Raw genomic sequence first — 26,775 nt, 5'->3', positions numbered from 1 at the left:
TAACACTGACAAGGATGTTTGTGTTGCTAGGGAAACTAATGGGGGAATGTGGCTTACCTGCACGCTTACAGGTGTAAACTGAAAGTCCCACAAGTAGCCTAACCTGATACAACACCATCCTTTCTTAGTTGAGACTCTAGAATACCACCAAGGCTGACTGAAGAACAATGATCTTGGCACTCCCCATTCCAGGAACAATGGAGACACTGCCTTGCTCAGTTCCTCCCCATTGAAACTGCTTTCAGGGCCCTCCCTCCCAGGTTATTTGGGAGCTGCTGCTGACATTCCTGCCTCCTAGAGTTTCAATTTTTCTCTTTTTTGCCTTCATTTTGCAGGGCATTAAACACTTAACTCCTGCCTTAATTTTTATTTTTATTTTTTTTAAAAAAACTTTTTGTTCATACTGTATATTAGATTTGCCCATCCCGTTGGGAGTAGGTTTTCCTCCCTTCTTCGGAATGTGAATTTGTTGCTTGTGTACAGGTGTTTCGTTGGTGCATTGGATGGAGGACTTTTTAACATGGAAGTATGTTTTTTTGTTTTAAAATTCAAAGAAATTAAACTATAGTGAAAAACAAACAAAACCACAGGCCTTAAATCTATTGGGAATGTTTTGTTTTACTTGTGGGAAGGCTGAATGCAAAAAAAGAAAGAACTGGTTATGGTTGGAACTCGCGTTATTAAATCAGGAAGAGTTACAAACTACCGAATGGCAGAGATACCACCCTAATCTTAGGCCTCGTTTAAGTGTGGTGCATTTTTTGACACTGTGTCCATTAGGCCAACACAGAAACCACACTTGTAATCTTTCTCTTTCCTTGAATTACACCCCCCCCCCGCAAAAAAAGACTATGCGGTAGGCTTTCTCTTTTCTTTTGAGTGTTTTTGTGTGCAGAATTGTCTCTTTCCTCCTTCACTTTTTTCCTGTTCTGATCAAATTGGCAGATTTTTCCCCCCTTTAACCTGAGCTATGATTTCTACTATGGCCAAGGGGTGGGGGGATGTGATAAATAATTTTTGTGTTATAGTCCCAGTCAAAAGTGTTTCATTTGTTTACTAAATTATTTATAGGCTGCCTTTTGGGGCATAGCCCATTCAAGCCTGCTTTCAACATCTTGAAATCACAATAAATAATCAAAGGGAAATCACTGGTTTTTTTTTTTTTTTAAAAACAAAACAGTTAAAACTGTTACAAAGCCTAACAAAACAGCTAAACATACTTCTATAGAAAAAAGAGGCAGTTTAGAAAAGAAGTTCTGTTTTAACAACTTGCGAGGAAGAGGCCGTGCATAACCTCCTTCAAAATGATGTGTAAACAGCACAAAGAGGGGTTGTGTTGACACATGGACTTGGCCCCTCCATTCTCAACTATAAAGTGTGGTGAAGGTCTGAAGGCCAATTCAAAGTGTATACAGCTGAATGCACTTGAAAACCCCCTTCAAATCCTCCTGCTCAAAAGGGGGAAGGTTAAGAGTGGCCACTGATACTGGGCACTGGGCTGCCACACACCCCCCCCCCACTCTATATATTTTATGACCCCGTGCACTGTTGTGAATGACTGATTAGGGCTTACGGTCCATGCAAGATTGGGGCTTGTCTCCTGCCTTAGTGTATGGGCTCAGCTTTCACTCGTCACAGGAGTAGGGCAGGAAAGATCAGCAGCATCACAGAGCATAAGGTTGTTACGTTGGCTGGAACTTGAGGGACACCTTGACCCACATACATGCTGTCAGCCACACACAAAGAGTAGACTCCAGGTTTGCACCAATGACCTACCAAAGCAAACACAAGTGACTTAACCCTGTAGCAAGGCTTTCCAGCAGGAGTCCCCACCTCCACCACCGTGTTCACAGTCAAAAACAGATTTATTGAGCCCGGGGGGGGGGCACCCTATATAGGTTGTGGGTCATGAGTTATGCAGAGTTGGTGTAATCTAATGATGTCACAGTAAAATGAAACTTGGGACAGCAGCATTCTTTTCGGAGATGTAGAAATACTGGTTGCCTGGAAACCTTTTTATGGTGCCCAGGAGCTGAGTTTGAGCTGTACTTCCTCTTCCTTTTAAAACAGTTTGCGGGTTGATGGGCCGCCAGCTGTGTGGAGTAAATAAAACACACGGACACAATATTTTAGGTTAATGGGCAAAATAAGGCCACAACTTTATTGGTTACGGCGTGTGAGTGGTATTGGCTTAGGCATTGGTCAAGAGGGTTAACAACCAGTGGGAGGAGCTTGCTGATGCAAATTCAACTGGAAGCTTCCCCTGACATCACCGGGGTCGTGCCATGGCCCTAGCCACTAGCAGGACATCGGACAGGATCCACGACCGCCGGATCCCTTTAAAGGGATACCCCTAGGAGGTAGGTGATGGGCACAACCTGACCTCCAGCACACAACACATATTACATCCTCTATTGAATATTCCAATGCCTAACCACCACCCAAGCCAAAGGAGGCTCACCGCCACAAGGCAGGTGGCCGAACACGCCCGCCTGCAAGCACGGGAAACGACCCCCGCCCGCAACTCCTCCCCTCTGGAATGAGGAGAGGTCTTCTCAAAAGCACTCCAGCGCTCCAGTTAATAAGCTTGCATCTCCTTGGGGTGGGAGACTCCAGCTCCTTTCTAGCACCACATTTAGCCGTCACACTCGTGAGCTGCATCCATCCATCTGAAGAGCGCTGTGTCCCAGCCACGCGCAGCTGCTTTCGCTCAAGGCGTGACCTTATCTGCCTCACCCACAAGCCCCCAGTTCCCACACAGCCTGCTTCCCTCCTTCCATAAAGAGCCTTTTCAGCAATGCCCCAGGCATTGCACTGCACAACACAACACAACACACAGTGTGCAGAACCTACGCACTGCTGGTTTCATAACTTTCTGTCACCCTGGGAATATTTATCGGATCTTTGTATCCCCCTCTCAGCACTTAATGGCCTACTGTCATACCAACAATAGTGCAAGTTTGTTTTCAGCAGATGGATCTAGCAGGGAGTTGGCTTGCCTCGGGTTCCCCTTGTGCTGTGGCAGCCTGCTTACAGGTCTAGCTTCCTCAGCTCACTGCAGCCTCAAGTGTTTGTGAGAACAGGCTCTGGAGAAAACCCAAGCAAGGGGAGTATTTCGAATGCAAGCAGCTAGCAGCCATAGTGTAACTGTAAGAGGAAAGGGGGGGACGGGCGGCAGTGTAGAACGATTAGCACAGAGCAATGCCAAAGGATATTGGTGCCCTACATCCACTTTTCCAGCATGTTACGAAAGTCAAGTCCCTGTTTTGCAGGCAAATGCAAGAGCAGACAATGCCGGATCTATCTGAAACCCAGCACTCAATACAATGGAAATGCTAGCCTGGGACACTGATCCATTGTTCTGTGAAAGAAACAACAACAGCGGCAGCTGGTTGGGGGAGGCCCTTGTGCTCAGCTGAATCGTGGCAGGTTCAGCCTTCTGTTTACTAAACAGCCAATGCAGTGGTTTGGTGGAGCATGGTCAGATAAAGGGGAAAGTCCTCTGCTCTACATGACAGGCTTTCCAGAGAAGAGGCAATGCAGGGTTGGAAGTACGGTTTGGAGAAGTGAAACACACACGTACATTGGAAGTTTTGGATTTGATGCCATGCCGCAGGCCCATCTAACTCCAGGGGACAACAAATTGTGTTCCCCGTTAGGATAAACTAATACAGATTGTGCTCTGTTCAGCTTTGACTCTGTACAGCCAGTTTGCAGGAAGTCAGTATACTCCCTCAATGGCGTTGATTTTGTGGTTAGGAGAGAAGTCAACCTTATTTCCAAGTTACGAGGCATGTGAGCAGGCAGTACCTTGCCAGCAGATGTTTTCACACATTCTTTCAAAGAACGGAGGAGCGATATCCTTCCATTCCATCTTCTTCATGCACATTATTTTAAAGGCTGGCACAAAGGTTAAAGGTGGATAACCGTGTGGAAAAGGCTCTCCGCATACCCACCCACGTTCATCTGTTGCCAACTTGGGAATACTATTGCAGAGTGAAAGAAAACACATCATCCTCTTCCATTGACACTCAGTGATCCGGTCCTTGATTATGGAGCTCTCAACCCAGGGTAGTGGCAAAGTATATCTCTGCATACGAAGACAGCACAGAATCCTTCCGAAATGCAAGCTCTATGAGTTAGCAAATTACTGTATACCCCCCCCCCCCCAAAAAAAACCAATGTTCCTGCAATGAAGGTACTTGAAAACTTCACCAAGGACCTAAATTAAACCTTTCCACTACTGCAATTTTGTCTGTCTTAGTTTGGAAGATGAGCCCTTTTCAATTTTTTGTCACCCAACCAGACAGCTGTGGAAGACCAGTCGTTGGTTTTTCCAGAGCCAAAATAACCAAAGGACGTGCTGAAGTTGAAACCTTGTTTGCTTTGGGGTAGGGGGGTTGGCTTTGGGAACAAAGTAGTTTCATAGTTCAAAGTGGGTTGGGGTTTTTTATTCAGCTGTGTGTTTGGGTTAGAATATTTTTACATATGCAGAGACTGAGGCTGCAGACTTGAAATTTTGAGCATGCCACTTTCTCCCAGAAGCTCACTTGCTACCTTAGGGCCCTCTTAAAGTCAGAAGGCTATGCCCATAATCCCTTGGATGCTGTGCTGGGTGGGGCATGTACAACTAATGGCCTACTTTGGGGGCTGAGAGTTCACTTGGAAGTGGAGCCTCTGACCACATTTGAGCATCTAGCTAGGTGTGAGGCTAGGCTAGAGTCCTCAATGAGCCATGGTTTGCAATAGATGAAAAATGAAGCTCAGGACTCCCAAGCTCCCCACTTTTCTATTCTCTGCTACATCCACAGTGTTTTGGCCTTTCCAGGGAGGGTGGACTAAGCCCTACAAAGAAATGGGAGGAGGCGGGGGAATACAAACATCATCCATTGTCTTCAGCATTTGCTTTGCAGCAGAAGGGTCAATGAATAAGAGGAGCAGCAATATATTCTCCAGCATCAGAGGCAGAATGTCATTGAATACCAGCTGCAGGGGGTGGAAGGCTTGCATCCTGCTTATGAGTTTCCCCATAGGCACCTGTGAAAACAGAATGCTGGACTAGCCTGATTCCCGCAAGTTCGCTCTTAGGTTCTTGTGACAGCAGCATCACTGAACAAGAAACTTGGGACTCTGGGCTCAGAACTCCCCGAAGTAGCCATGTTTTCTTTGAGCGATCACGTAGACATACCTGGAAAGGTGGAGCATGGGCAATAGTAGCGAGAGCGGATTGTCAGAGAAGGGAATCACCGCCACCATCATCATTGAAAACGCTATCTTCCGAGACACCTGTCGTCTTTAAGACTCTCATTTGGCAGCACGAACTTGCTGCAGGCTGACAGAGCAGAAAGCTTGCCATGAGTTGCTGAGCAGGCAGTTTGTGAGAGCACTGCTGTGCTCTCATCTAAATAGGAAGGGAGGGGGCAACAGCTATATCCTAAATGGCTTCAGGCAACCACCAGCCCTGAATGCTTGGTAATTAAGTGACATCCTTTTTTGGAAAACTAGGGATGCCACATCAGCTTTACAGTAACACTGTCCTCTCGGGAACCCTTGTTGCCTTTTGCGCAACCCCCACAATTACAAAACATTTCTTAAGCCCCCTAACCATTTCAGTCTCAGTCCTGCCAAAGTTAAGCATCGCTAAGTCACACCTGGTTTCAAAAGGAGATTTTGGCACACCTTAATATCTCTCCCATTGAGATCAGTTGCTCTTTGCTGCCAATAAATACAGATAGCAGACACAATTGAATAGCTTTTCTCTTTTTGTTCTCGGCCCTACTGTACCAATGTTGAATCCGACAATGCTCATGTTTCTGATGTCTTTTGCAAGGATTGGGGCTTCCGGAGCTGGAAGCAGATGCGAGCTTAACTGCCTGAAGCTCTAGCCAAGCTCCCCTTTCAACACAAGAGATAGATGCAATGCATATTAATATTTCCACACTTTTCAAGGGAGCAGGTTGCTGTAGGAAGGTTGACTCTCGAGCTGTTACTTCCATGCCAGAGATTTGCCCTGAAAACAGCTCATCAATAATGTTTGATCTTGTGTTCCTGACATAGCCTCTACCTTTTTTAGCACCCAATTAGCCAGTGACCTATATTTTTTTGATGCCTATTGAGTCCAAGCGAAAATGCAAAAGCAGTGTCATTTGTTGTCTGTGTCATGAGCTGCAGAGACCATTCCCTGGGTTGATAGTTTCAGAGAAGCCAATTCTGTCAAAGAAAATGACCTCATTCTGCAGGGTTATAAAATCTCTCCGCCAATTCAGTTCTTTCCTTTCTACATCCTGTGATGGAGAACTCAATACTATGCAAAGCAGCAAAACTGGTCACTTATCTGGAAGCTTCTTAAAAAAAAAAAAAGATCAGTTTTAATAGACTGCCATTTGCCTCTTATCAAATTTTGGACTAGTTATGAATGATCTATTACACAGTGTGCGTCCCAGAGGCGGCAGAGGGAAATCCAACTCGGAATTTACTTTGTATAACTTGTTTTGTGCCAGACACAGAAGAAGCTACCTTTAATCAAAGTTGGTTTTTGCTGATGAATTGGTTTGCTTTTGAGCATCACTGAGCTTTTCCTGCAGTATGAAAAATGTTGTAAGGTGATTTAGGGATGCAATTTCCACTTACAGTGGGGCTTTCAAGTAAAAATGTACGGGAATACATTGTCAGTTAAACTAAAATATCCCAGGCATGGTAGCCAAGAGTTGCTTGCAACTACAGTCCTCATAAATCCTCAGGCAGGGAACTGTAATAATGCCGTTTTCATTATATATTTTTAAAGTACACATGGAGGCCACTTGGTTTTTCAAAAAATCTTCAGTATCAGCAATACATAGGTACTCTCAGATATTCATTTTTAAAATCAAATCAAAACCTCCCCAGATGTTTGTCACAGTGCAGCAGTTGTGATCCAAGAAATTATACCTGGAACAGTGACATTACTTATTTCGTAAAAGGATCTGGAGTCCAGAGAGTACCACTTAATGGAAAAGTCAAGATGCAGACATCATCATAGGGATAGTGGGAATTTTACACCAAACCATGCAAGTTCCCACAAAGGGTCTTGTGTCTTCAAGTTTGTGGTGACTAGGCAACAGTGAGAATAGCAGGTGAGAGACTTATGTGCATGCCTTCTACAGCTCCACTGTGGACTGAAGGAAATGAAACACACCAGGCCTGGTTTCCATGATTTAAGAACCATGTTCAGAGTCACCCATTTGCATATCCCCAGCAGCAACCTGTGACTGTGTGTATCTTGAAAGCTTGAGCAAGCTGCACTGGAATAAGAACGTAAAAGCAGTCGGCCCTTCTCGGCATGTTTGCAGTAGAGCAGCCCGGCATGCCACAGAAGTCCCAAACCCATTTCCCTCATCCTCTGTCACAGGGCTTCCAGTGCATCTGTGGCCCCTAAAAGATGGGTGGAACCACTGCACTGGGAGCCCAACAGATAGGATAAGAGGGATGTGTATGCAGGACTTGGGAGGGCCCAAGTACATTTGCGGGGTGCATACTGAAAGGAGCAGCAACCCTGTAGCTCAGGATGGTGGAAGGCGCAGACCTCTGAATAGGTTTTGATTTCATGAACAGAGTTCACAACCGCACCATTCATGCCAAGTCCTCTTATACCACTTTAACAGCCGTGACTCCCTCCACACACACCCCCAAAGAACCTTGGGGACTGCAGTTTGTTAAGGATGCTGGGTATAGTCACTCTGTGAGGGGGTCTCCTAGACACGATGAGATTGTGGGGTTTATCTGGGCCCCCAGATTCTGAAAGGCAAGCTTTGAAAAAAAACATTTGAGAACCTCAGGCACAGTAAATCAACAGCAAGCAGCCACACGAGCATGAAAAGGTGGAGAAACCTTCCTAACAGCTAGGATGTTCTCCCCACAAATTTCCTCCTTGCTGTGATAGACAAGTCCAGGTGGCACATACCTGTCGAGCAAAGCATCTCTTATCAACCCTTACATGTCACAACCGTGCACACGCTTGTCTTCTATACTGGCACTCGATCACCATCTGCAGGCTATTGTAACTTACTGCAAGAGGCACGTTCATTCCCACAAAACTCGAATCCTTTCCCTGGCTTGTGTTATATTCCTCACATGGTACAAACACTATTTCAAAGATTGAGATGGCACCTCGACAATGGAAGTTAGGATTTACCAAGCACCTATTCCCTTCACTTTTGTAGCCGAGAGAGCTACAAATCATTTAAAACCAACAGTTGGCAAAGGTGTACTGCACATCTAGCAGCCAAAAAAAACCGGCCAGTTGTGTTCTTATAAAAGAATTGCAGCCCCAAGCCAAAAAGCTAGGAAAATCTTCAGGATTTATATTGCAAGCAGTCAAATTAAGTTTCACAGGAACGTGTAAAATGTGGCAATAATATACTTCCTGCTGTTCATCAAGTGCTGGAAGTGAAATGTTTGCAATAAAGACCCAGCAATTAATTGCACGTGTGGGGTTTCCACAACTACAGAATTATAAAGTGGGAAATAAATCCATTGTGACTTGAGTACAAAAGAGTCAAGCCCTGATTTAAATTGGCGTCTTGCTTTCATCTGGCAAGCTTCTACTCAAAAGGGCATCTTAGCTAGTTATTGGTATGGATTTCTTCCTCCAGAAACGGAACAGTACATTATTGATGTTACTCCTGCTCAGCTTTAGTAGGCTCTAAAATCCATTATTACTGTAGCACTATTGGCTGCTTTGGGACACTTGGTCAACATGGACTAGTTGAAACTAACAGCTAGAATGCTGTTAAGACCGAGACTGTGTACACATTATTGACTGAAAGCACTCTCTCCTACCCAAACAATCGTGTTCTCGGGTTCTGCTTGTAAGCCTCCCATGGGCGTCTGGTTGACCATCGTGAGAACAGGGTGCTCCAGCAGCGCTCTTCTTATGTTCTTCCATTTGAACAGTCACTCAGAGACACAAATGGCATAGCAGGTTGGAAGTAGATCTAAGTATGTCAATGGGAAGCTGTTGCACAAGTGGAAGCGGATGAGGCTTGTTAGGTGAAACCCACCCACAATCTAGGATGGTGCTAGCCTTCGTCCTGCAATATAATTCTGGCCACCAGTGTAATGGAAGGGGCCTGTTTACTCTTACAGATAAGCCACTAGATCAGGGTCAACAAACTTTTTCAGAAGGGGGCCAGTAGTGGTGTAGTGGTTAAGAGTGGTATACTCGTAATCTGGGGAACCGGGTTCGTGTCTCCACTCCTCCACATGCAGCTGCTGGGTGACCTTGGGCTAGTCACACTTCTTTGAAGTCTCTCAGCCCCACTCACCTCACAGAGTGTTTGTTGTGGGGGAGGAAGGGAAAGGAGAATGTTAGCTGCTTTGAAACTCCTTTGGGTAGTGAAAAGCGGGATATCAAATCCAAACTCTTCTTCCACTGTCCCTCAGACCTTGTGGAGGGCCGGACTATATTTTTTTTTGGGGGGGGGGGGGAATGAACGAATTCCTATGCCCCACAAATAACCCAGACATGCATTTTAAAGAAAAGCACACATGATACTCATGTAAAAAAATACCAGGCAGGCCCCACAAATAACCCAGAGATGCATTTTAAATAAAGGGACACATTCTACTCATGTAAAAACACACTGATTCCCGGACCAGATTTAGAAGGCGATTGGGTCGGATCCAGCCCCCGGGCCTTAGTTTCCCTACCCATGCACTAGATCTTCATGCCCCCTCGAAGGAAAAAGGATAAATAAGAAATAATAATGTGAGGACAGGCTATAGTTATGAAGAAGCAGCCTTGCACTATTTTTCTTTTCAAATGTTTACATGAGTGTTATAAAGTTTTTGCCCTTGACTAAACTAAATACATTTTTTTTAAAAAACCTCTGTGAAGACAGCTGCACAAGTGTGCAGGCACATGAAATACTTCTCATCGTTAGCAATGTCATGAGTCTGTGTCTAATAACAACCTAAAATAAAATAAAGAATGCATTCACCTGCCACAGTACCAAAGGCTGTGCCTCCGTGATGTGTGTATGCAAAATACATTTTAAAGCCCAGGATAAAAGCATATTAAAACTGGGCTTGGCTATACCAGATCCACTATAGACCCCTCAGCCACAGTTCTCAAAAATGGGGTCTGATCACCCCTAAAGAAAAACAGCTGCATTTTAATTCCACTCAGATTCCCACATGAGACGAATACCAGCTTCTTTTATGCAACCTGAGCAGACTTCATATATTCAAAAAACTAAAAGAGAAATAGTTATTTGCTTGTTTAATAGTAGTCAACCACTCTGAGTTCATACTGCTGCTGGCTCTTGTCAACAACCACAAGACATTGCAGTTGTTGCTATTCTGTCTAGAACAGGGATGAGGAGTTTGCAGCTCTCCATATGTTTTTGGATCACAGCGTCCTTCATGTCTGATGGGAGCTACTTCTGGAGGACACCACACTGAAGAAGGCTGCTCTAGGCCAAGACTGATGACTATCTCTCAAGGGCCTCCAGATGGAAGTCTTTATGTAGATGTTGCTCCTAAGTAACAAAGACAAAAGTACTCCTAGCATCTTCTGCAGAAATTTTCAGCTTGTCTTTTTCCTCCCGGAACAAACCTATGGAACAAGGTCCAAACTCCGTTCGCATGCCAACTCCTTCCACCACATCCTCTCGCATCCTCGCCAGCGGTATTTCTGTCAGCGACTGTGTTCTATTGTTGGGAGAGAACAAAACCCCAACATTAAAATTATAAAAAACGTGGAGGTTTATACTTCTTCTGCCATTTCATCAATATGTACAATTGAAAACAACGGGACTTACCGTATTTCTCCATCTATAAGACGCCCCCATGTATAATTCGCCCCCTATTTTTGGAGGACTCAGATTTAAGAAAATGGGGAGATACACTATACTTGTTTAAGACACCCCCTAATTTTTGACATTATTTATTAGGGGAAAAACAGTCTTATACACGGAAAAATACGGTATTTTCAAATAAGCTTCCATATGATTGTGCAGTGAGAGATCCTCTCGTACAAGAGCAGCAACATATTTCTCAGCTATGCTCCACAGACGTCTTGTAAGAACTTGCCCTTTGTATTGGGTGCAAAGAGTAGAGACTAAACATCAGTTGCCAACTCAAGGATGGAGAGCACCCCTGGTCCACCACCCTCCATCCACTCCTCAAAGTAATCATCTTCTACAAATAGTTACTGAATAGGGGTATAGCTACTTTCTGATTAAAGGGCGTTCTTGGCACAGTTTTTGAACCTTCAGTCGCTTAAGCAAAGTGGGGGAAATGTTATCAAGTCTTTAATCCAAAGACACTGTACATGAGTTTGCATGGTTGCTTTCCTGAACAGCAGGAACCCCACATACCAAAGATCAAGAACTCAAGCAACAGTGACCTTGTCTATGATAAATACAGAGAAAAGGCCTTACTAATGTGTGGATAGCTCCAGACATAGCTGAGGACGCAGCCCAGAAGCAGGACGGAGATCCCAGCCACACTGTTCTTTTTCACGTTGATGTATCTGTTGTAGTATCCATTCCAGGCTGTTTAGGAAGAAAGACGGGAGCAGTTGGATTGTTCTTGTCAGTAGTTTTAAGGATACAAATCAAGCCTTTAATTTTTCATGCATAATAACTAGGGCTGTGCAGCCATCCTCAACTCCCCTGCCAGCCAACTGACTACTCCAGACCAGGACAGAAACACACAGTGCATGATTTGCTCTCGCACCTCTGTGTTGCTCCAAGCATCCTCTGCAGAGACAAGTCATGGGTGGCTAGCCAAGCAGGCAAATCTTGGAATTTTACATCCGTCAGACGCCTTTCTGCCAGTGGAACTAGGAAAGAAAACAGCTAGATCCTCCCCCCGCCTCCCCGGCAATAATAAACTCCTCTCTTTGCAAGTTTCCACCAGGGTCCCATCCCCGCACTCCCTGGATTAAGTATTTGGGCTAGCCAGTAAAGCTCATACTGGTTGAATCACTGACCAGTGAGTTTTGTTGGTCAGTGTATTCAGAGTACTGTAACTTGTTTTCCTGTGATGTTCTGCATGATGGCCGAAGCCAGACATTGTGAGAAATGTTAGACGTGGAATCTGGAAAGAGCTCTAGTTCCAAAACAGCAGGCTGAAATCTCTTCTTGCCCCTTTGTACCACAGCAAATCAATTGGCTGACTCACAAGCAAGCTGCAAACATGGGTGCTTCTTCACAAGTAGACCTACTGGCAGTAGAAAGGGCTCCAGGCTGCCTATGGAAATTGAGCCGATCGGTTGCTGGCAAAAGCTTCATTTCTAGTGAAAGGGTATGGCTTGCCCAATACCCTGCCTGCCAAATCATACAGCAGGCAGAGTGCTTATCATGATGGGTTTTGCTACTGCAGGGCAAACAACATAACAAAACATTCTAAGCAAGTAAAAGAATGGCTTCTCTCGTTTCCTGGAGAAGGATGGATTTATGCAAACCAGCTTCATGGTAAAATCTAAGGTGTTCTGGTTCCCAGTTTAGCCTATAGAGCCTGAACTTGAATGTGTATTCAATCTACAGTAACATTCAGGGCTTAATTTCAGCTGGAACTTAGCACTGGCACTTATCATGTGGGCACCATTGCCATTGTAAGAGAACAAGGGAGGAGTTTGTGGTGAGTTCCGGTACCCCTTTCTCTAGAAAATAACACTGGTAACAATATCCAGAAGGGTAGCCGTGTTAGTCTATAGTGTTACCCTATCTATAGATTACTTGAGGAATTACTTCCCTATTATATACACTTCTGAAACCGAGAAAACACCCATTGAAATAATAAACAGACAGAAGAAGTTGATTCCCTGGAATAAATTTTTAGCTCTTCATTGCAGGTTTCTTCACACAGCTCCCTGTAGCCCATCTCAAACCACCACCACCTTTTCTAAACATCTGAAACGATTTTTAGAAATTCTGGAATAAAAAAAAAGTCAGCATGTCCACATACCCAAAACAACCTGAGAATATGCCGGCACCCTCATGCATTCTGCTATAAATTAACTGGAGGGCATGTGTGAAGGCAAAACTACAGCTTGCAAGACACAACTTTCGACATTATATATAAATTGGCTTAATAGCCATTTCCTTTCTGCAAGGGGTCCCAGAAGCCATAGCTCTCTGAAAGGATGTAGGAACATCTAACATTCTCAGAAGAACCCTCAGGAAACCACAGCCCCCAGGGATTCTTCAGGGAAGGTGCAACTGTTAAACATGTATGAAACTGATATACGGTACTTCTGTAGTGTATACGGCCTGAGAGTAGCCTGCAGACAGTTAAAGGAAGTGAAAATTAATACAAATCAAACAGAGCCTGGTGTGCCCAAAGTGCTCAAACTCATCTTTGAACTAAAAGAATATTCAAACGGGGTGGGGGGGGGGAGGAAAAGAAGACAGCAAGGACCCAAGAGAAGGGCTCCCAGGAACATGGGCCAAGCATCCATGAAGTGCTGGAAATGAGGCTCAAGATTCTGAAACAGCCTCACCCAATTCAATCCAAAGCAGATCATGACTTGGTTCAAATCAGTGGTCCGCTTCAGAATCCACAGTCTGCTTAATTCCTTTATGAGGACATCCAAGGGTTGTGTGCCTAGTTCAACTCCTCCAAAAATGTACCGGTATGTGCACTCAAAGTGTGTGGTGCCAAGCAGCCTTGTGCATTAGCTGCTCCAGGTTGTGGGTGGCTGGGTACCGTTTTGAAAAAAATATATGAAGATTTTTTATTTTTATTTTTTATTTTTGAGGAATGAAGGCAGCACACAACCCTTGGACTGCCTCATATGTACTTCTTGTTTTTCTGCATGGATTTTAAAGGATTTCCCATTTAAAACCTACCCAGATAGGGGATGAAATGGGCTTTAATGGACCCATTCTCCTTACCGGGGCTTGTGAAAGCAATTCAAGAAAGGGAGAAGCAGCTGTGTTCTGGTAGGTCTCGCCCATTTCAGGTCTTTGCTGGCCTGGGATTTTAAAACCAAATAATATATCCCCAGAGAACCAAAAGATTCTATGAAACAAAGACTGTGCACAGTGTGCGCACACCTTCCTCTTCCTACAGCATTAACCGCGCATGACTTGATCACCACTTCAACAAACCAGCCCACTGGGTAGCAGCATGAACTGTTCTCTCTTAGAAATCAATGGTTAAAAACTTTCCCCTTTTACCTTGCTGGCCTTCCCAGGGGAGACTGGGTACTTTAGTTTCCGGGACTATTGTAGCCCACTGAGACGGCCTCTTTGAAAATAAACCTAGCCCACGATAATTAGGATACAGTTCTGGAAACCACTCCAGTCCCAAAGGACTTGGGCGTATGCTTCTATCAGGAGGTGTGAGCCAATGGGCAGTAGGCATTTTTAACGTTTGGAGTGATGGTTGACTCACATATATCCCTGTTCCTTTATCTCCTATAGTCACAACAGAACGCAAAGCAATATCTTTTCCCAGACTAGTTAAGTAGTAGTTAGAGGTTTCATTATGTCTTTCTCTGAGGGCTTCTGTAAATGAGGGGTAGATCTTTGATTTGAAACTGATGTAAACTGAAGGTTCTTTCCGATAGCCCTCCCCTTTGAAACATACAGGATTTTCTTCAATCCTGCTTTGTATTCCTGCAGCCAGCTGAACAGGAGTGCTGGAGACTTCTCTGCAGTTGTCCATAAAACAGTCATCGGAAGTGTGTGCTTTAACTGTAGTCACATTCTTTTTTGTCTCTCCACTCCAAATATTCCCTGAAAGTTCAAGACCTGAAGTGCTCTTTCCACCCACAGGTTCTGTAATAATTTGCTGCCCATCAGCCAAGGCAATCTCTGCATCTCCAGATGGTGATTTCGCAGGCCAGCATCCTGCCTTCTGGTTGCCCACGACAGCTTTATTTAAAGGGATATTCTGAACAGGTGATTCACACTTGTTCCTCAATATCCTCACACGATGGTTTTCTATCACTAGTTCTACAGTATCAACAAATCTCTGAGGAATAGGTTGAAAATTATCAGTGAAAGAATCTGGCTTTGCAGATGCTTCTTTCCTTTGCCTCTGTTTCGTAGAAGGATTAGTTGTCTGGCTAGATCCACTAGGAGATTCTAAAGTTGGTCTTCCATTCTGATTCAGTGGCTTTAAAGGGAGACTGGATGCAGATTCCTCTTCATTAGGGGTAGGCTTACTTCTGCTTTTCTGTACCGTGGGTGACTTTTTTGCAAGCTTCGTTGCTGAAAACACCTTTTCAGCTGATTGTGTTTGGACATCTTCTGAGGCTCCTTGATTTGTGCCTTCAATTTTGTGTGCTTTTTCAGTAGCACGCTTGATTTGCTTTTGTGCACCCTCAACTGAATGCTGATGTCTGCATCTTGCTGATCCAGCTATTTCCTGTGGCTGCAAGGAATGTGTTGTTGCTTTCACTTTGTTTTTCTTATTTTCTTTTTTGGAGGTAGTTTCTGTGCTTTTGATCTGCTCTTTCTTTTTCCCAGCTTTCTTGCTGGGAGGCAAAACATTCCTTGAGTCTGCATCTCCCGCCATTTTACAGTGAGGCAGGTGAGACTTGAGCCGTTTAAATGGCTTTTTGCAGAAGGGGCAAATTTCTACTGCTGAAGTGATACCTGCCATTTTTCTGCCTGCAGAGGAAAATAAGACAGCATGGATTGGTAAAACTTTCCTACATCTCGTCATGAGGAAAGGAGTGAGTGTAGGAACAATTCTAATGCAACTTATACCAGGTGCATAGTAAAGTGATGCCTGTATTTTGTGTGTCCCATCTGCTACCAGTTTTATTTCTGTATTTTAATGGATCTTTTTATATTGTTTTAATCCAATTAGGGTTTAATTACTTTTTAATGACTACGTTTTTGGTTTTTCTATTTTATCTGTAAGTCACCTTGAGTCCTGGTCTGGGAAGATGGTGAGTTGTAATATTATTATTATTAGTTGTTATTATTTCCATTTTACATGGAAATAATATTAGTTGTGATTTTTAAGATTAGTTGTGATTTCTTAAGAGTCATGTTTATAGTTTTAAGATACATTTCTTCCATAAAAAAATACTCCAAGGAACACAATTCTTCCTATTACAGTGGTACAGTGGTTGCAGACGGGATCCGTTCCGGAGCTCCGGTCGGATCCCGAGGTTTCCACAACCGGAGGGACCACTTCTGCGCATGCATGCGGCACAGTAGAGTGCTTCTGCATATGCGCGTGTGGCGAAACACTTCCAGGTTTGCTGCTTTTGCAACCAGAAGTTTACATTACCTGACGGTAACGTAAGCCGAGGTTCTACTGTACTAGTGAAAAGGCACATGCAGTCCAACTACAGTTTAGCAAAGCCAGGGTTTAATCAGTCGGTACAATAGGGCTGAAACAGGGATGTTGTTCTAATGAACAGAGAGTTGTAGTTCCATTTAAATTAATGGATTTTAGTGAGTTGATTATCTAACTGTAAAACATCGAAAAATCCAGCCTAAGATATAGTGGAAGGGATGAATATGATTAGGCAAAATGAAGATATTAAAGGAATAAGAGTGGGAGAAAGAGAATACAAAGTGAGAGCGTTTGCAGACGATGTGGTTTTAACCCTACAGGACCCAGAAAACAGTGCAAAGTATGCACTGGAGACAATTCAGCATTTTGGGCAGGTCGCAGGTTTCAAGTTAAACAAGAATAAAACCAAAGTTTTAACTAAAAATATGAGTAAAGAAGAGATTACAAGATTGGAACTACAAACAGGGCTTAGCTTCGTGAAGAAAGTAAAATATCTGGGTGTCAATAGGACTGCAAATAATTTAAACTTATATAGAGACAATTATGAGAAGGTGTGGAATGAGATAAAGAGAGATCTAGAAATATGGAATAGATTGAAATTGTCATTATTAGGTAGAATTTCTGTGATAAAAATGAATGTTTTGCCAAAAATGTTATTCTTGTTTCAGTCGTTGCCAATTATAGATAAGATGGAATGTTTCAAAAAATGGCAGAAAGATCTAACGAAATTTATCTGGCAGGGAAAGAAACCCAGAATTAAGTATAAGATTTTAATAGATGCAAAAAATAGAGGGGGATTCTCCCTGCCAGATTTGAGAACGTATTATGAGGCAGCAGCTTTCTGCTGGTTGAAAGATTGGTTTTTGTTAGAAAATGCCGATGTATTAGATTTAGAAGGACACGATAATGTTTTTGGTTGGCATGCTTACTTATGGTATGATAAATCTAAAGTACACAGTGGTTTCAAGAAACATATAATTAGAAATTCTCTGTATAAAATTTGGACGAAATATAAGGTATTCATTGAAAATAAAACACCCAGATGGCTATCACCTTTGGAAGCTAAAGCACATAAATGCAAAAACTTGGATCGACAATGGCCGAAATATAAAGACATTTTGATACAAGAAGGACAGAGTCTTAAATTAAAAAGTTATGAACAATTGAAAGACCAAGTTACAAATTGGTTACAATACCATCAGATTAATGAAATATTTAAAGCAGATAAGAAAGTTGGTTTTCAGACAGAAAAATCCAAATTGGAGACAGAACTACTAGAACCAAAAAATAAAAATCTTTCCAGAATGTACAATTTGATACTGGGGTGGCATACACAAGATGAGCTGGTGAAATCGGCAATGATTGAATGGGCAAAAGACCTAGGGCACAACATCATGATGGAGGATTGGGAGAGACTGTGGAATCAAAATATCAAATTTACAGCATGCAGTTTGCTAAGAGAAAATATTATGAAGATGATTTATAGGTGGTATTTGACTCCTGTCAAACTGGCGAAAATGTATCATGGTTTAAGCAATAAGTGCTGGAGATGTAAACAATCCGACGGAACATTCTTTCACATGTGGTGGGGGTGCCCGAAGGTGAAGGACTTTTGGGAAAAAGTTTATAATGAGTTGAAAAAAATTCTCAGATATACTTTTAAGAAAAAGCCGGAAGCCTTTTTATTAGGTATTTTAGGTAAAGATATTTTGAAATGTGATAGAAATTTAGTATTATATGCCACAACAGCAGCAAGAGTGGTAATAGCAAAGAACTGGAAATTGGAAGAGCTACCTACCATTGAACAATGGCAGATGAAGATGCTAGAATATATGGAGCCGGCGGAAATGACCGGGAGAATCCGTAACCAGAGTGACGACGTGGTGGAGAAAGAATGGGGAAAATTTAAATTGTATTTAAAAAAGCACTGTAACATTTAAAAGTTTAATTTTATTGGTAAAAGAAGGATAGGCTGTCAATGTATAGGTTGAAGTGAATAATAAGAATTTTAGGGAATTATAAATTTCACAAATAGATTCTGAATATAGGTTAGTGGTTAATAGCTAATAGTTAATAGCTAATAGTTATAAATTTAAATAGTTTTGAATTTTAAGATTGTTAGCATGCATAATGTGAGAGAAATTAAAATTGGAAGTTACGTTTAATATTCTCAAGGAAAGCAAATAAGGGGAAACAGGAGGAAGTTCCTAAAAGATGATAAGAAAATGGAGCTATTTTTATTATGATGATATATTTTTCTTTTTGTGTTTATTTTCTGATGTTTTTCTTGTTTTTTACTGTGTTAAGTTGTTTGTTGTTGTAAGTGTGTATTTGTAGATGTCTATTTTTCTTTTTTCTTTTTTGAAAATACAATAAATATTATTGGAAAAAAAAAAAAAGATATAGTGGAAGGGAAGCTTCCTTTGTTCAATACCGGCACTGTCTCCTTTCATATAAAAGTAGTATTCCTAGACTTAAATGATGGGAATTTTAAGCTTCTAGCAAGAAGGAGCTGTTCGTTCAACTTGCAAAGCGGAAACGAAACACCCCATGCCCCGCAATCACGAAACGAAAGTTTGCGACGCTTTCATTCATTTGCCAGTGGTGAAAAGGAAAGCAAGTTTAGCTTCTTAATTCCCAGGTTGCCTTATAGCCGAGATCAGAGACAGAACTTCTTAGTGATCTGTTTAAATCAGGTCTCACTACATCAGGGCTTGTGCAAACTCCACGCCACTCCACCTCCCCGTACCTCGATCAATGAAGGTCTAATCCTGCAGCTCCAGAAACCGGCGATGAACCGTGTCAAACGTTCTCGGCATCGCTCTTCCCAGCTGCTGCTAGCAGACTTTCCGCAGAAACCATTGAAACTGAAAGTGGGGTTAAATAAAGCTGCTCTTGTTGAAACAGCTGCGCATTGGCCTGGCCATTAGTCACATGAGTCGCATCATGCCACAATAAGAGATCGCAAGGCAGCAAAGTGCTTCTTAAAATGGCAAGGGAAATGCTTATGCAAAACCGGATTTTCTTTACCTTAGTGCAGTTTGATATCAGGAGCTTTATTCTGCAGCAGACTATAAAAGTGTATTTTTTTTTATTTCCAGCCAAACCAAAATTCAAGCTAAAGAATAAAACCACAAAATAATAAAATGATAATAATAGTAGCTTGGAATAGAATGAGTGACGTAAAATATATTCCATAGGTGCATATTTGTACCAAACATAGCAAGTAATCATGAAAGTTGCCAAATAAGCTCATTTGCTTTTGCTTCTGCGTGGGGGCGCTGTTTGTGATATATATGACCGCACAATCTCATGATTGGCACATTCCCAGAAAGTGTGTATTTTAAAGTAAATACGGCGTTATAAAGCTACACACTTGACTGTGGCTCATGACAACACTGCAATGTAGTCTGGCGTTATTGCCCCACATTGCAGCGGGGTAGAGTGCATTTGTAAGACCCTGGGGTGTAATGTAGCCCGTTGTTAACATCTCCACATTGCAGCCTTTAGTGTGGTTTATAACCATCTCCGCTTGGTCACGTTTCAAATGGAGGTTCAGGCTGAGAGTGACTTACACTAACTCTAATTGTCACCTACTCAAATCTTTATTAGCAAAACACAGCATCAAAAATCTCCGTGGCAAACCTGCCACAGCCACTATCCAAATTCAGGCAGACCGTCGAACGAAGGTTCTCCAGCTGTTTGGGGTTTTTTTCGACTACAATTCCCATCATCCCTAGCTAAGCAGAACTAGTGATGGGGGCGATGGGAATTGTAGTCCAAAAACAGCTGGAGACCCGAGTTTGGGAAGCACTGACCAGTCATTGACATGTATTTCAAACGGACTCCGTTCGTTAACAAAACCTGTGAATGGATGTAGCTGAAACTACAGCAAAAAGGGAATCCACGGAGAAATACAATGGGAGCGAGGCGAAGTTAAATTGCTTCCCAGCCCAAAGCTCCTTCGAAAGCAGACATGTTGGCCCAAGTAAAAAAGGTTGTGTGTGTGTGTGTGTACGGAAATGTTGCTGAATTATATTTGTGGCTTTAAAACATTGCCGTGGCTCGACCCCGTGTGTGTTTCCTGAGCCTCCTGGGTCTTATTCCACATGAAAACGCACCTGCAGTGGAATCCCATACAGGTAAATCCCATTTCGCTCAGTGGGTCCTTACTCCCAGGTAAGCGGGCACTGGATCGAAGCCCCGCGGTCAAATCCTAAGCCATTTCCCCTTAGAAGCAGGATCCATTGAGCTCAGTGGCATTTACACCTAAGCGGGCAAGTACAATGCTGAACTCTATGATTATGAGGAAAGCTATTTATTACTGCGACGTATCTCCCTCTGACGGAACTGAAACATTTGACCTCCGCACATGCGCAGGACGAGAGGGCGGGGGGAAGAAAAGAGTTTTGTGAAAGCGCATGCGCCCGCCGCATACTGTGCAATCACACTAGGCGCATGCGTGCCAGTGGGGGTGCGGGGACGGCCTAGGCGTCACCAGCCAATCCGGTTACGGGGCTGAAGAGGCTTAGGGGGGTGGGGGTAAGGGAGAGCTCTCCCTGTGCTGCCAGTGCGCTTGCGCGGGAGGCGTGCACACCGGAAGTGGCGGCTTGTGTTGGGAGGAGAAGAAGGAGGCGGAGGGCGGAGAGAGGGAGCTGCTGGGAATAGATTGTTTGGGAGCGTCACAGCGGGGCCTGCTGGCCTTTTTGGCTTTCGGCTCTGCGAGAAGCGGCTCGGCCCGGCCATGAGCTGCCGGGGTGCGCTGCCAAGCGAGCGGGGAGCTCGGCAGAGGTGAGGAAGGCCGCGGGCGCGCGAGAGAGAAAAATAAATGGGCGGCGGTGGGGGTTGGGGTTGGGGGGAGGCGGCTTAAGGGGAAAAAAAATAAGAACGTACGGTGGCCGGAGGGGGAAAACTTCGAACGGCAGGGTGGGGGGAGGGGCGGCGTCTGCAGCTGGAGGAGGGGAGGCTCCGTTGGCTGAGGCGCAGAGGCGGGGGGAGGCTTCCCGTCGGGGAATTGATGGACGGCGACTACGGGAAGGGCGACTTTGGCGGGGGGTGGGGGTGGGAGGACCCAAGAAACCACCTGGCAACGTTAATTGTGATCATGGCTGGTCTCGAAAGCGTCCCTCTGCGAAGGAAGGGGGTTCTGGGTCACTTGAAGGAGAGCCGTCTTTCGGTCTACACGCGAACCAGGCCCGGCAGTGGCCATTTTAGCGAAGCTTTTTGACAGAGCAAAAAAAGGGGTGCATCTTTTTTTTTTCCTTTCTCTACCCCACCTCTAAGCGTACATGATTTCCCCTTACATGGACACGCGCCCCCTCCCCGCCTGCAATCCTGATCACCTTTACTCAGAAATATGTCAGTGAGGGGGGGAGGTATTAGTCGTTTCCAAATTCTTTTAGGGTCGCAGCATAGATTTCGTGCGTTGGAATGGCTCCTACGTTTATAGCCCACCCTTCATCAGCAGGGGTGCCAAACCTGGATAAAATATTGGGAGGGGGGTGAGAGGTAAGCCCCGCCCCACATAATTGATCACAAGATGTGGCATATGCACACTATTTGAATGGTAATACTGTACTCATAAACCTTTTTGGGTGGTTGGCCCCCCTCAAATAGTTTATGGGGTGTATCAAAGGGACCTCAGCCCCTATGAATTGGCTGCTATGTTCCTCAGTCTTGCTTCGGATGGGATATGTCGTTTTCCTGCCCCAACCCTCTTTTTATATTTGCAACATCCTTGTGAGGTGGGTTAAGGCTGAGAGAAACACAACTGGCATGAAGTGGCCCAGTGAGCTGAGTGGGGGCTTTGAATCTGCATTTCCTTAAGACTAGTTGTACGCTTTTTCGACCACATAAAGCAGGTTTAGTATTAGCCCTATATTGCAACTGAGGGGCTGAGATTAAAAGGCTAGTGTTAGCCAAAGGCCACCTAAGTAAGTAAATGGCTGAGGTGAGATTTAAACAGGGCACATGATTTACACTTGTGCAATGCAATCCTGATTGTGTTTAGCCACTTTGCTACTCAAACTTTATGTTCCAGGGTTAGTTAGGGTTTGAATTCTGTAACTGTACACCATACACAGTTGTCAGCACAGTTCTGTTATATAGAGTGTTAGGCTTCTCATAAAAAATGCAGAAGTCTATTTCCAACTGCCGTGTATTTTTGTGCCTTGCCATCCTCCATAGATGCTATTAGCAGTTTGGAAAAACAGCTGCCTGTGGTCTTGTGTCATCACTGGTGTGTGGTTAGAAAATTCAGTGGGATAAAAAGAATGAGGACTTGAGTCTCATCAATAGTGTCAATAACAGGTAAAAGTTCGTAAATTGTTAATAAGCTTTCCCCCTATTTAGCAAATTGGTGCCATGTAATGCTATAACCTAATCTCTTGGGATAATGCTATAAGAGCATGGATAAATAATATCCAAAACTGAATGGCTAGTCAGATGGAATGTATGGTATGTTTAATGATCTTTGGACATTTCTACCCATCAAGGTACCCAAATTGGCATTTGAACCATTTGCTTTACATTTCGTCAAAGAGCGTAAAGCTACAGTTTTGGCCCAAAATGTCACTATACTCTGAATTCCACAAAATGGACAGAACAGGGCTTTTGTTGACGATTGAGTCAAGACCTTCAGGCAAAGTGAACATACCCATGAATGAATGAAGATGCTTCATTTTAGACTTATTACAGTGTTTCCTACAACCTGACTTGATTTTAACTGCTGTCATAGATATATATACTGATGTCTAGTTGAAGGCCATAAACCTGAAGAACATAACCGTTCTTTAATATAGCCTGATGTCATTCAGAATACTCAATGGCTAATTTTTAGAAATGGCTGTTGCTTGGAGAAATCTTGATTATTGTACTGAGATCCTCAGTCTGGGAAGGACTAGGATGGTAATTTCAAGAGGTGATTAATTGTTAAAGGTATTTCCTTCCAAGGTTTCACAGAGTAGTAAGGTGAGTGGTGAAAAAACATTCTTCAATTATTTCAGGTTGAACTACATCCTTTGATACTGATCTCTTCTGGGTTTAATGTCTGACTCCTTACTAAAATGGGCAGCTGAAAAAAAAATGAAAACATTGCAAAGTAGTTAAATGAGTTGTTGGTAATTAGTGCAGGAGCTGTAACATTGTTTTTTTATTAAAGTGTGCTAGGTACAAGGAATGAAACTTAATCTCTGCTGTTCTTGCATTGTTTGTTTCAGGAAGAGGAGACGAAATGGTATAGAGGATGATGTCCACATCCCACAAACAAAACGCAGTAGCCAAAATGCTGTTTTTCATGACTCCTGGGATACAGAGGTAAGATGTGCTCAACTTCATTGTTGAGCTGGTATTGCTTTGGGAATTTGTGTCTAATCAACTGATGGGGCGTGTTTAAGCAATAGATATATGTCCAGATGATCAGTTCTGAATTTTTTACTATGAAGACTTTGATCCTGCCTTTGAAGTTTGTTCAGAAACCCTGAGTGTTTAAATAAGAGATGTGAGCTATATATTCATTAATTGATTTAGAATACTTACATCCTGCTTTCAAGCTCTAAGAAGCTCTCAAAGTGACTTATAAAAGATTCTTACAATGTGATCACATTCAAGTGTAGCATCAGGAACAGAAATAACATGGTTTCTATATAGTGCCAAGATTGTTCAAACATTTCTGATTTTGTCCTTGGTCTTCTTTGGTTTCACCCTTTAGCTATCTACTCCGAGGCAGTAGAACTCACTGAGATAATCCTGAAGTGAGGGTAGAGCAGCTTAAACACTCAATTTACGATGGAACCAGGGGTTTCCCTTGCTGGCAGTTATATATATGCATAACTAGTACTTTGTGTTTTAAATATAATTAACACAATTGAGAAATCTGTAATTCTCAGTGCAGCTGGTAATGTTATCATTTTCCAAAAGCTGCCCATTTTTGTACTGCACCACTAGTCTTTTGTGTTCAGCCACGCTCTTGAATTCAGTATAAAAAATCTTGTGGTTTGCGTATTCAGGGCTTCTGTTCAGAAATCAACACTATGAGACAAGCTTATACTAAGTGTCATAATGACTCAGGGTTTAATATGCTGGAATTTGCCTTCTGATCCCAGGCCTGTAAAGCACAAATTAAGCAGGTTTTGTGTATTTGTTTGGGTGTGTGTAATTCTTCAATCACTTGAAATGTGTGTGCCTTGTTTGGTAGAATTGGCCATGGAGCTATATAATGTAAAAACATTGGTCTGCTTTTAGATACAGGTGCATGTGCACATCATTTGATTGTATTATACAGAACTGTATACTGCTATAAATGAACTTACAAGTTGCCTAGCAATTGCCTTTCTACTGTACAGTATGCCTGCAACTTGTGTGGGGGGGTTATGTTCTGGGGGTTGCACCTAAAGCCAAAATCATGTATAGTCAAAACCCAATAGGTTCAGTGGCAGGTAGGATTGCCAGTCATTTTCCCCAGAACTCTGTCCCCTTTATTTATTTATTTTTGCCACATGTGAAAGCTGAATGTGCACAATTTAAATGCATGTACGTAAGTTGCAGACTTACTGTCCAGTACTTGTTTCAACTGTTCAGTACTTGTTTCAAAGGTACTGTACTGTAAAAACACTGAGATTGGCAATTAGTTGTCTAGTGTAGGAAGCATAGAAGTATGATTCTGCAGGAAATATGGCAATTGAATTATTGAGGAAGGAGCTGCAGTAGGCCAGAATTTGCTGAACCAGGTGCATAAAGTAGGCTGAAAAGATGATAGGTGTGTGTATACACCAGCAGTGGGGAAGCTCTGATCTGTCAGGCCTCCTTATTTAGTGGATGAAACTGCTGTATATGAGGTTGGGGGCAACTAAAAATGCAGCTAAGCCAAAAGGAGTTTTGTGGGCACAGGGCTTTGCAAGCACTGATGGTCGACTGATTGACCGATTTCAAACAGTGTAGCAGGAACAGAATCGAAAATTCTTTCTAGTAGCACCTTAGAGACCAACTGAGTTTGTTCCTGGTATGAGCTTTCGTGTGCATGCACACGAAAGCTCATACCAGGAACAAACTCAGTTGGTCTCTAAGGTGCTACTAGAAAGAATTTTCGATTTTGTTTTGACTATGGCAGACCAACACGGCTACCCACCTGTAACTAGCAGGAACAGGTCACCTAACATCAGGTGGGTGGCTCTGCTGGGGTAGGGGGATGAAAATGATCTGCCTGGTATAGACTCACGGTCTGTCCATGTTGTGCTTGACTAACTTGTAGTGAAATGGGCATTTCCTTCCTCCAAGAGCAAGCCTTGTTTATACAAGTAACATACTGCAGATTGATTGGTACATAAAGTGATGTAAAGATCTGAACACTACTTGGGAGACTTGAGGCTACATTGTGGGTTTTTTGCATTTACTGTAGAATGGGTTAATGCACAAATTCAAGCAAGATGGTTATTTCAGACAATTGCACTTGGTTGTAACTTATGTAAGCAAAATTGAGATTCCTCTAAATTATCTTTGGAACAGGCAATAGGGTTATATTTGGGGTTTGTGAAAATGCAGCCTTTTGTGCCCTTTTTAGTGAATAGGGGAATTCACAAAGGAATGTTAGATTATTTAAATGTTTTTATGGCTATTAGCACAGCTGAATGTGCATTTTGTCAGCTACAGAGTTCACTGAGAACAGGATGATCAGGTTACTCAGCTAACAGAAGGGAGCGCTGTCCAGAAAAAAATACCTACTTGAGATGTGTAAATAACAATGGCTTAAAAGATGACTTTCATTCTTGTCCATCTTGTTCCATAGTCCTCCAGCAGTGAGAGCGGGAGCACCAGTAGTTGCAGCAGTAGCAGCATCAGCAGCCCTGACAGAGCTAGTGGGCCGGAAAGCAGCCTACACCACATAATGCCAGGATCAAGTCCTGTGACCCCTCCTCAGTCTTTCCATGAGCAGTCTGCACTATGCCAAGGTCCTTACTTCCACATCAACCAGATCCTGAAGGAGGCGCACTTCCATAGCTTACAGAGCAGGGGCCGTCCTCCCACATGATGAGCCTAGCAGTTCCCTGCCTTCTGTGAAGGGGGACAGCACTGTGTGATGGGGATATTTCAACTTAAAAGTTTGTTAAAATTGCACAAAATGCCTGTTGCCTTTTCAGTCTGTATTTGGAATAACAGGTTAACAGGCAATTGTTTACTTGTGGTTTGCTGCACTATTGCAATGCAAAAGGGGCTTTGGAGCAATTTTTATAGGATTCTTTTTGGGGAGGGATGGAGGGTGGATATCTTTTGACATGTCATGATGGGTCTGAGAATCCACTTCTGTATAATAGGAGTGCATAATAAGTCCAGTCTGACTTCTTAATCTGTTCATTAGTAACTGATGCTTTATGTAAAATCCTTTCAAACATTTGTGTTCAGTTTTATAAGTCTTTTTTTAATTTCAATAAATAGTGAATATGTTTTTATGGTAAATTAATATTTCCCAAGGTTGAATGTTCATGTGTATTATGGTTATTTGAAAATACTGCTAGTAAGGTTTCTCAGTGTAAATGT

At 43.1% G+C, this 26,775-nt stretch overlaps 2 protein-coding genes across 2 annotated transcripts; one reads left to right on the top strand and one right to left on the bottom strand.

Annotated features, from left to right (window-relative positions):
- Nucleotides 1-10,241: 10,241 nt before the first annotated feature.
- On the bottom strand, nucleotides 10,242-19,282 carry C2H17orf80 (chromosome 2 C17orf80 homolog). The gene is made up of 4 exons (XM_033138934.1): nucleotides 18,995-19,282; nucleotides 14,166-15,605; nucleotides 11,421-11,534; nucleotides 10,242-10,689 (listed from the first exon to the last, which is right to left on the bottom strand). Exons 2-4 carry the CDS (start codon nucleotides 15,595-15,597, stop codon nucleotides 10,676-10,678), a joined length of 1,560 nt encoding a protein of 519 aa, XP_032994825.1. The 5' UTR covers nucleotides 15,598-15,605; nucleotides 18,995-19,282; the 3' UTR covers nucleotides 10,242-10,675.
- A 1,603-nt stretch (nucleotides 19,283-20,885) lies between these two features.
- On the top strand, nucleotides 20,886-26,694 carry FAM104A (family with sequence similarity 104 member A). The gene is made up of 3 exons (XM_033138935.1): nucleotides 20,886-21,036; nucleotides 23,463-23,559; nucleotides 26,027-26,694. The coding sequence occupies exons 1-3, from the start codon at nucleotides 20,990-20,992 to the stop codon at nucleotides 26,267-26,269; spliced, it is 387 nt and encodes a 128-aa protein (XP_032994826.1). The 5' UTR covers nucleotides 20,886-20,989; the 3' UTR covers nucleotides 26,270-26,694.
- The last annotated feature ends 81 nt before the right edge of the window (nucleotides 26,695-26,775 follow it).

The sequence above is a fragment of the Lacerta agilis genome, chromosome 2, assembly GCF_009819535.1.
Source record: "Lacerta agilis isolate rLacAgi1 chromosome 2, rLacAgi1.pri, whole genome shotgun sequence".
Lineage (NCBI taxonomy): Eukaryota > Metazoa > Chordata > Lepidosauria > Squamata > Lacertidae > Lacerta > Lacerta agilis.
Note: the sequence above shows the minus strand (reverse complement) of the source record. Positions and strands in the feature narration are given on the sequence as shown.

Bases quoted from the DNA above. Each gene is read 5' to 3' on its own strand.
- C2H17orf80 (XM_033138934.1), bottom strand. From the start codon at position 15,597: ATGGCAGGTATCACTTCAGCAGTAGAAATTTGCCCCTTCTGCAAAAAG. The intron at 11,535-14,165 runs GTAAAAGGGGAA...CTTCCTAAACAG, and splicing joins CCCCTGGGAAGGCCAGCAAG to CCTGGAATGGATACTACAAC.
- FAM104A (XM_033138935.1), top strand. From the start codon at position 20,990: ATGAGCTGCCGGGGTGCGCTGCCAAGCGAGCGGGGAGCTCGGCAGAG. The intron at 21,037-23,462 runs GTGAGGAAGGCC...TGTTTGTTTCAG, and splicing joins GAGCGGGGAGCTCGGCAGAG to GAAGAGGAGACGAAATGGTA. The intron at 23,560-26,026 runs GTAAGATGTGCT...CTTGTTCCATAG, and splicing joins ATGACTCCTGGGATACAGAG to TCCTCCAGCAGTGAGAGCGG.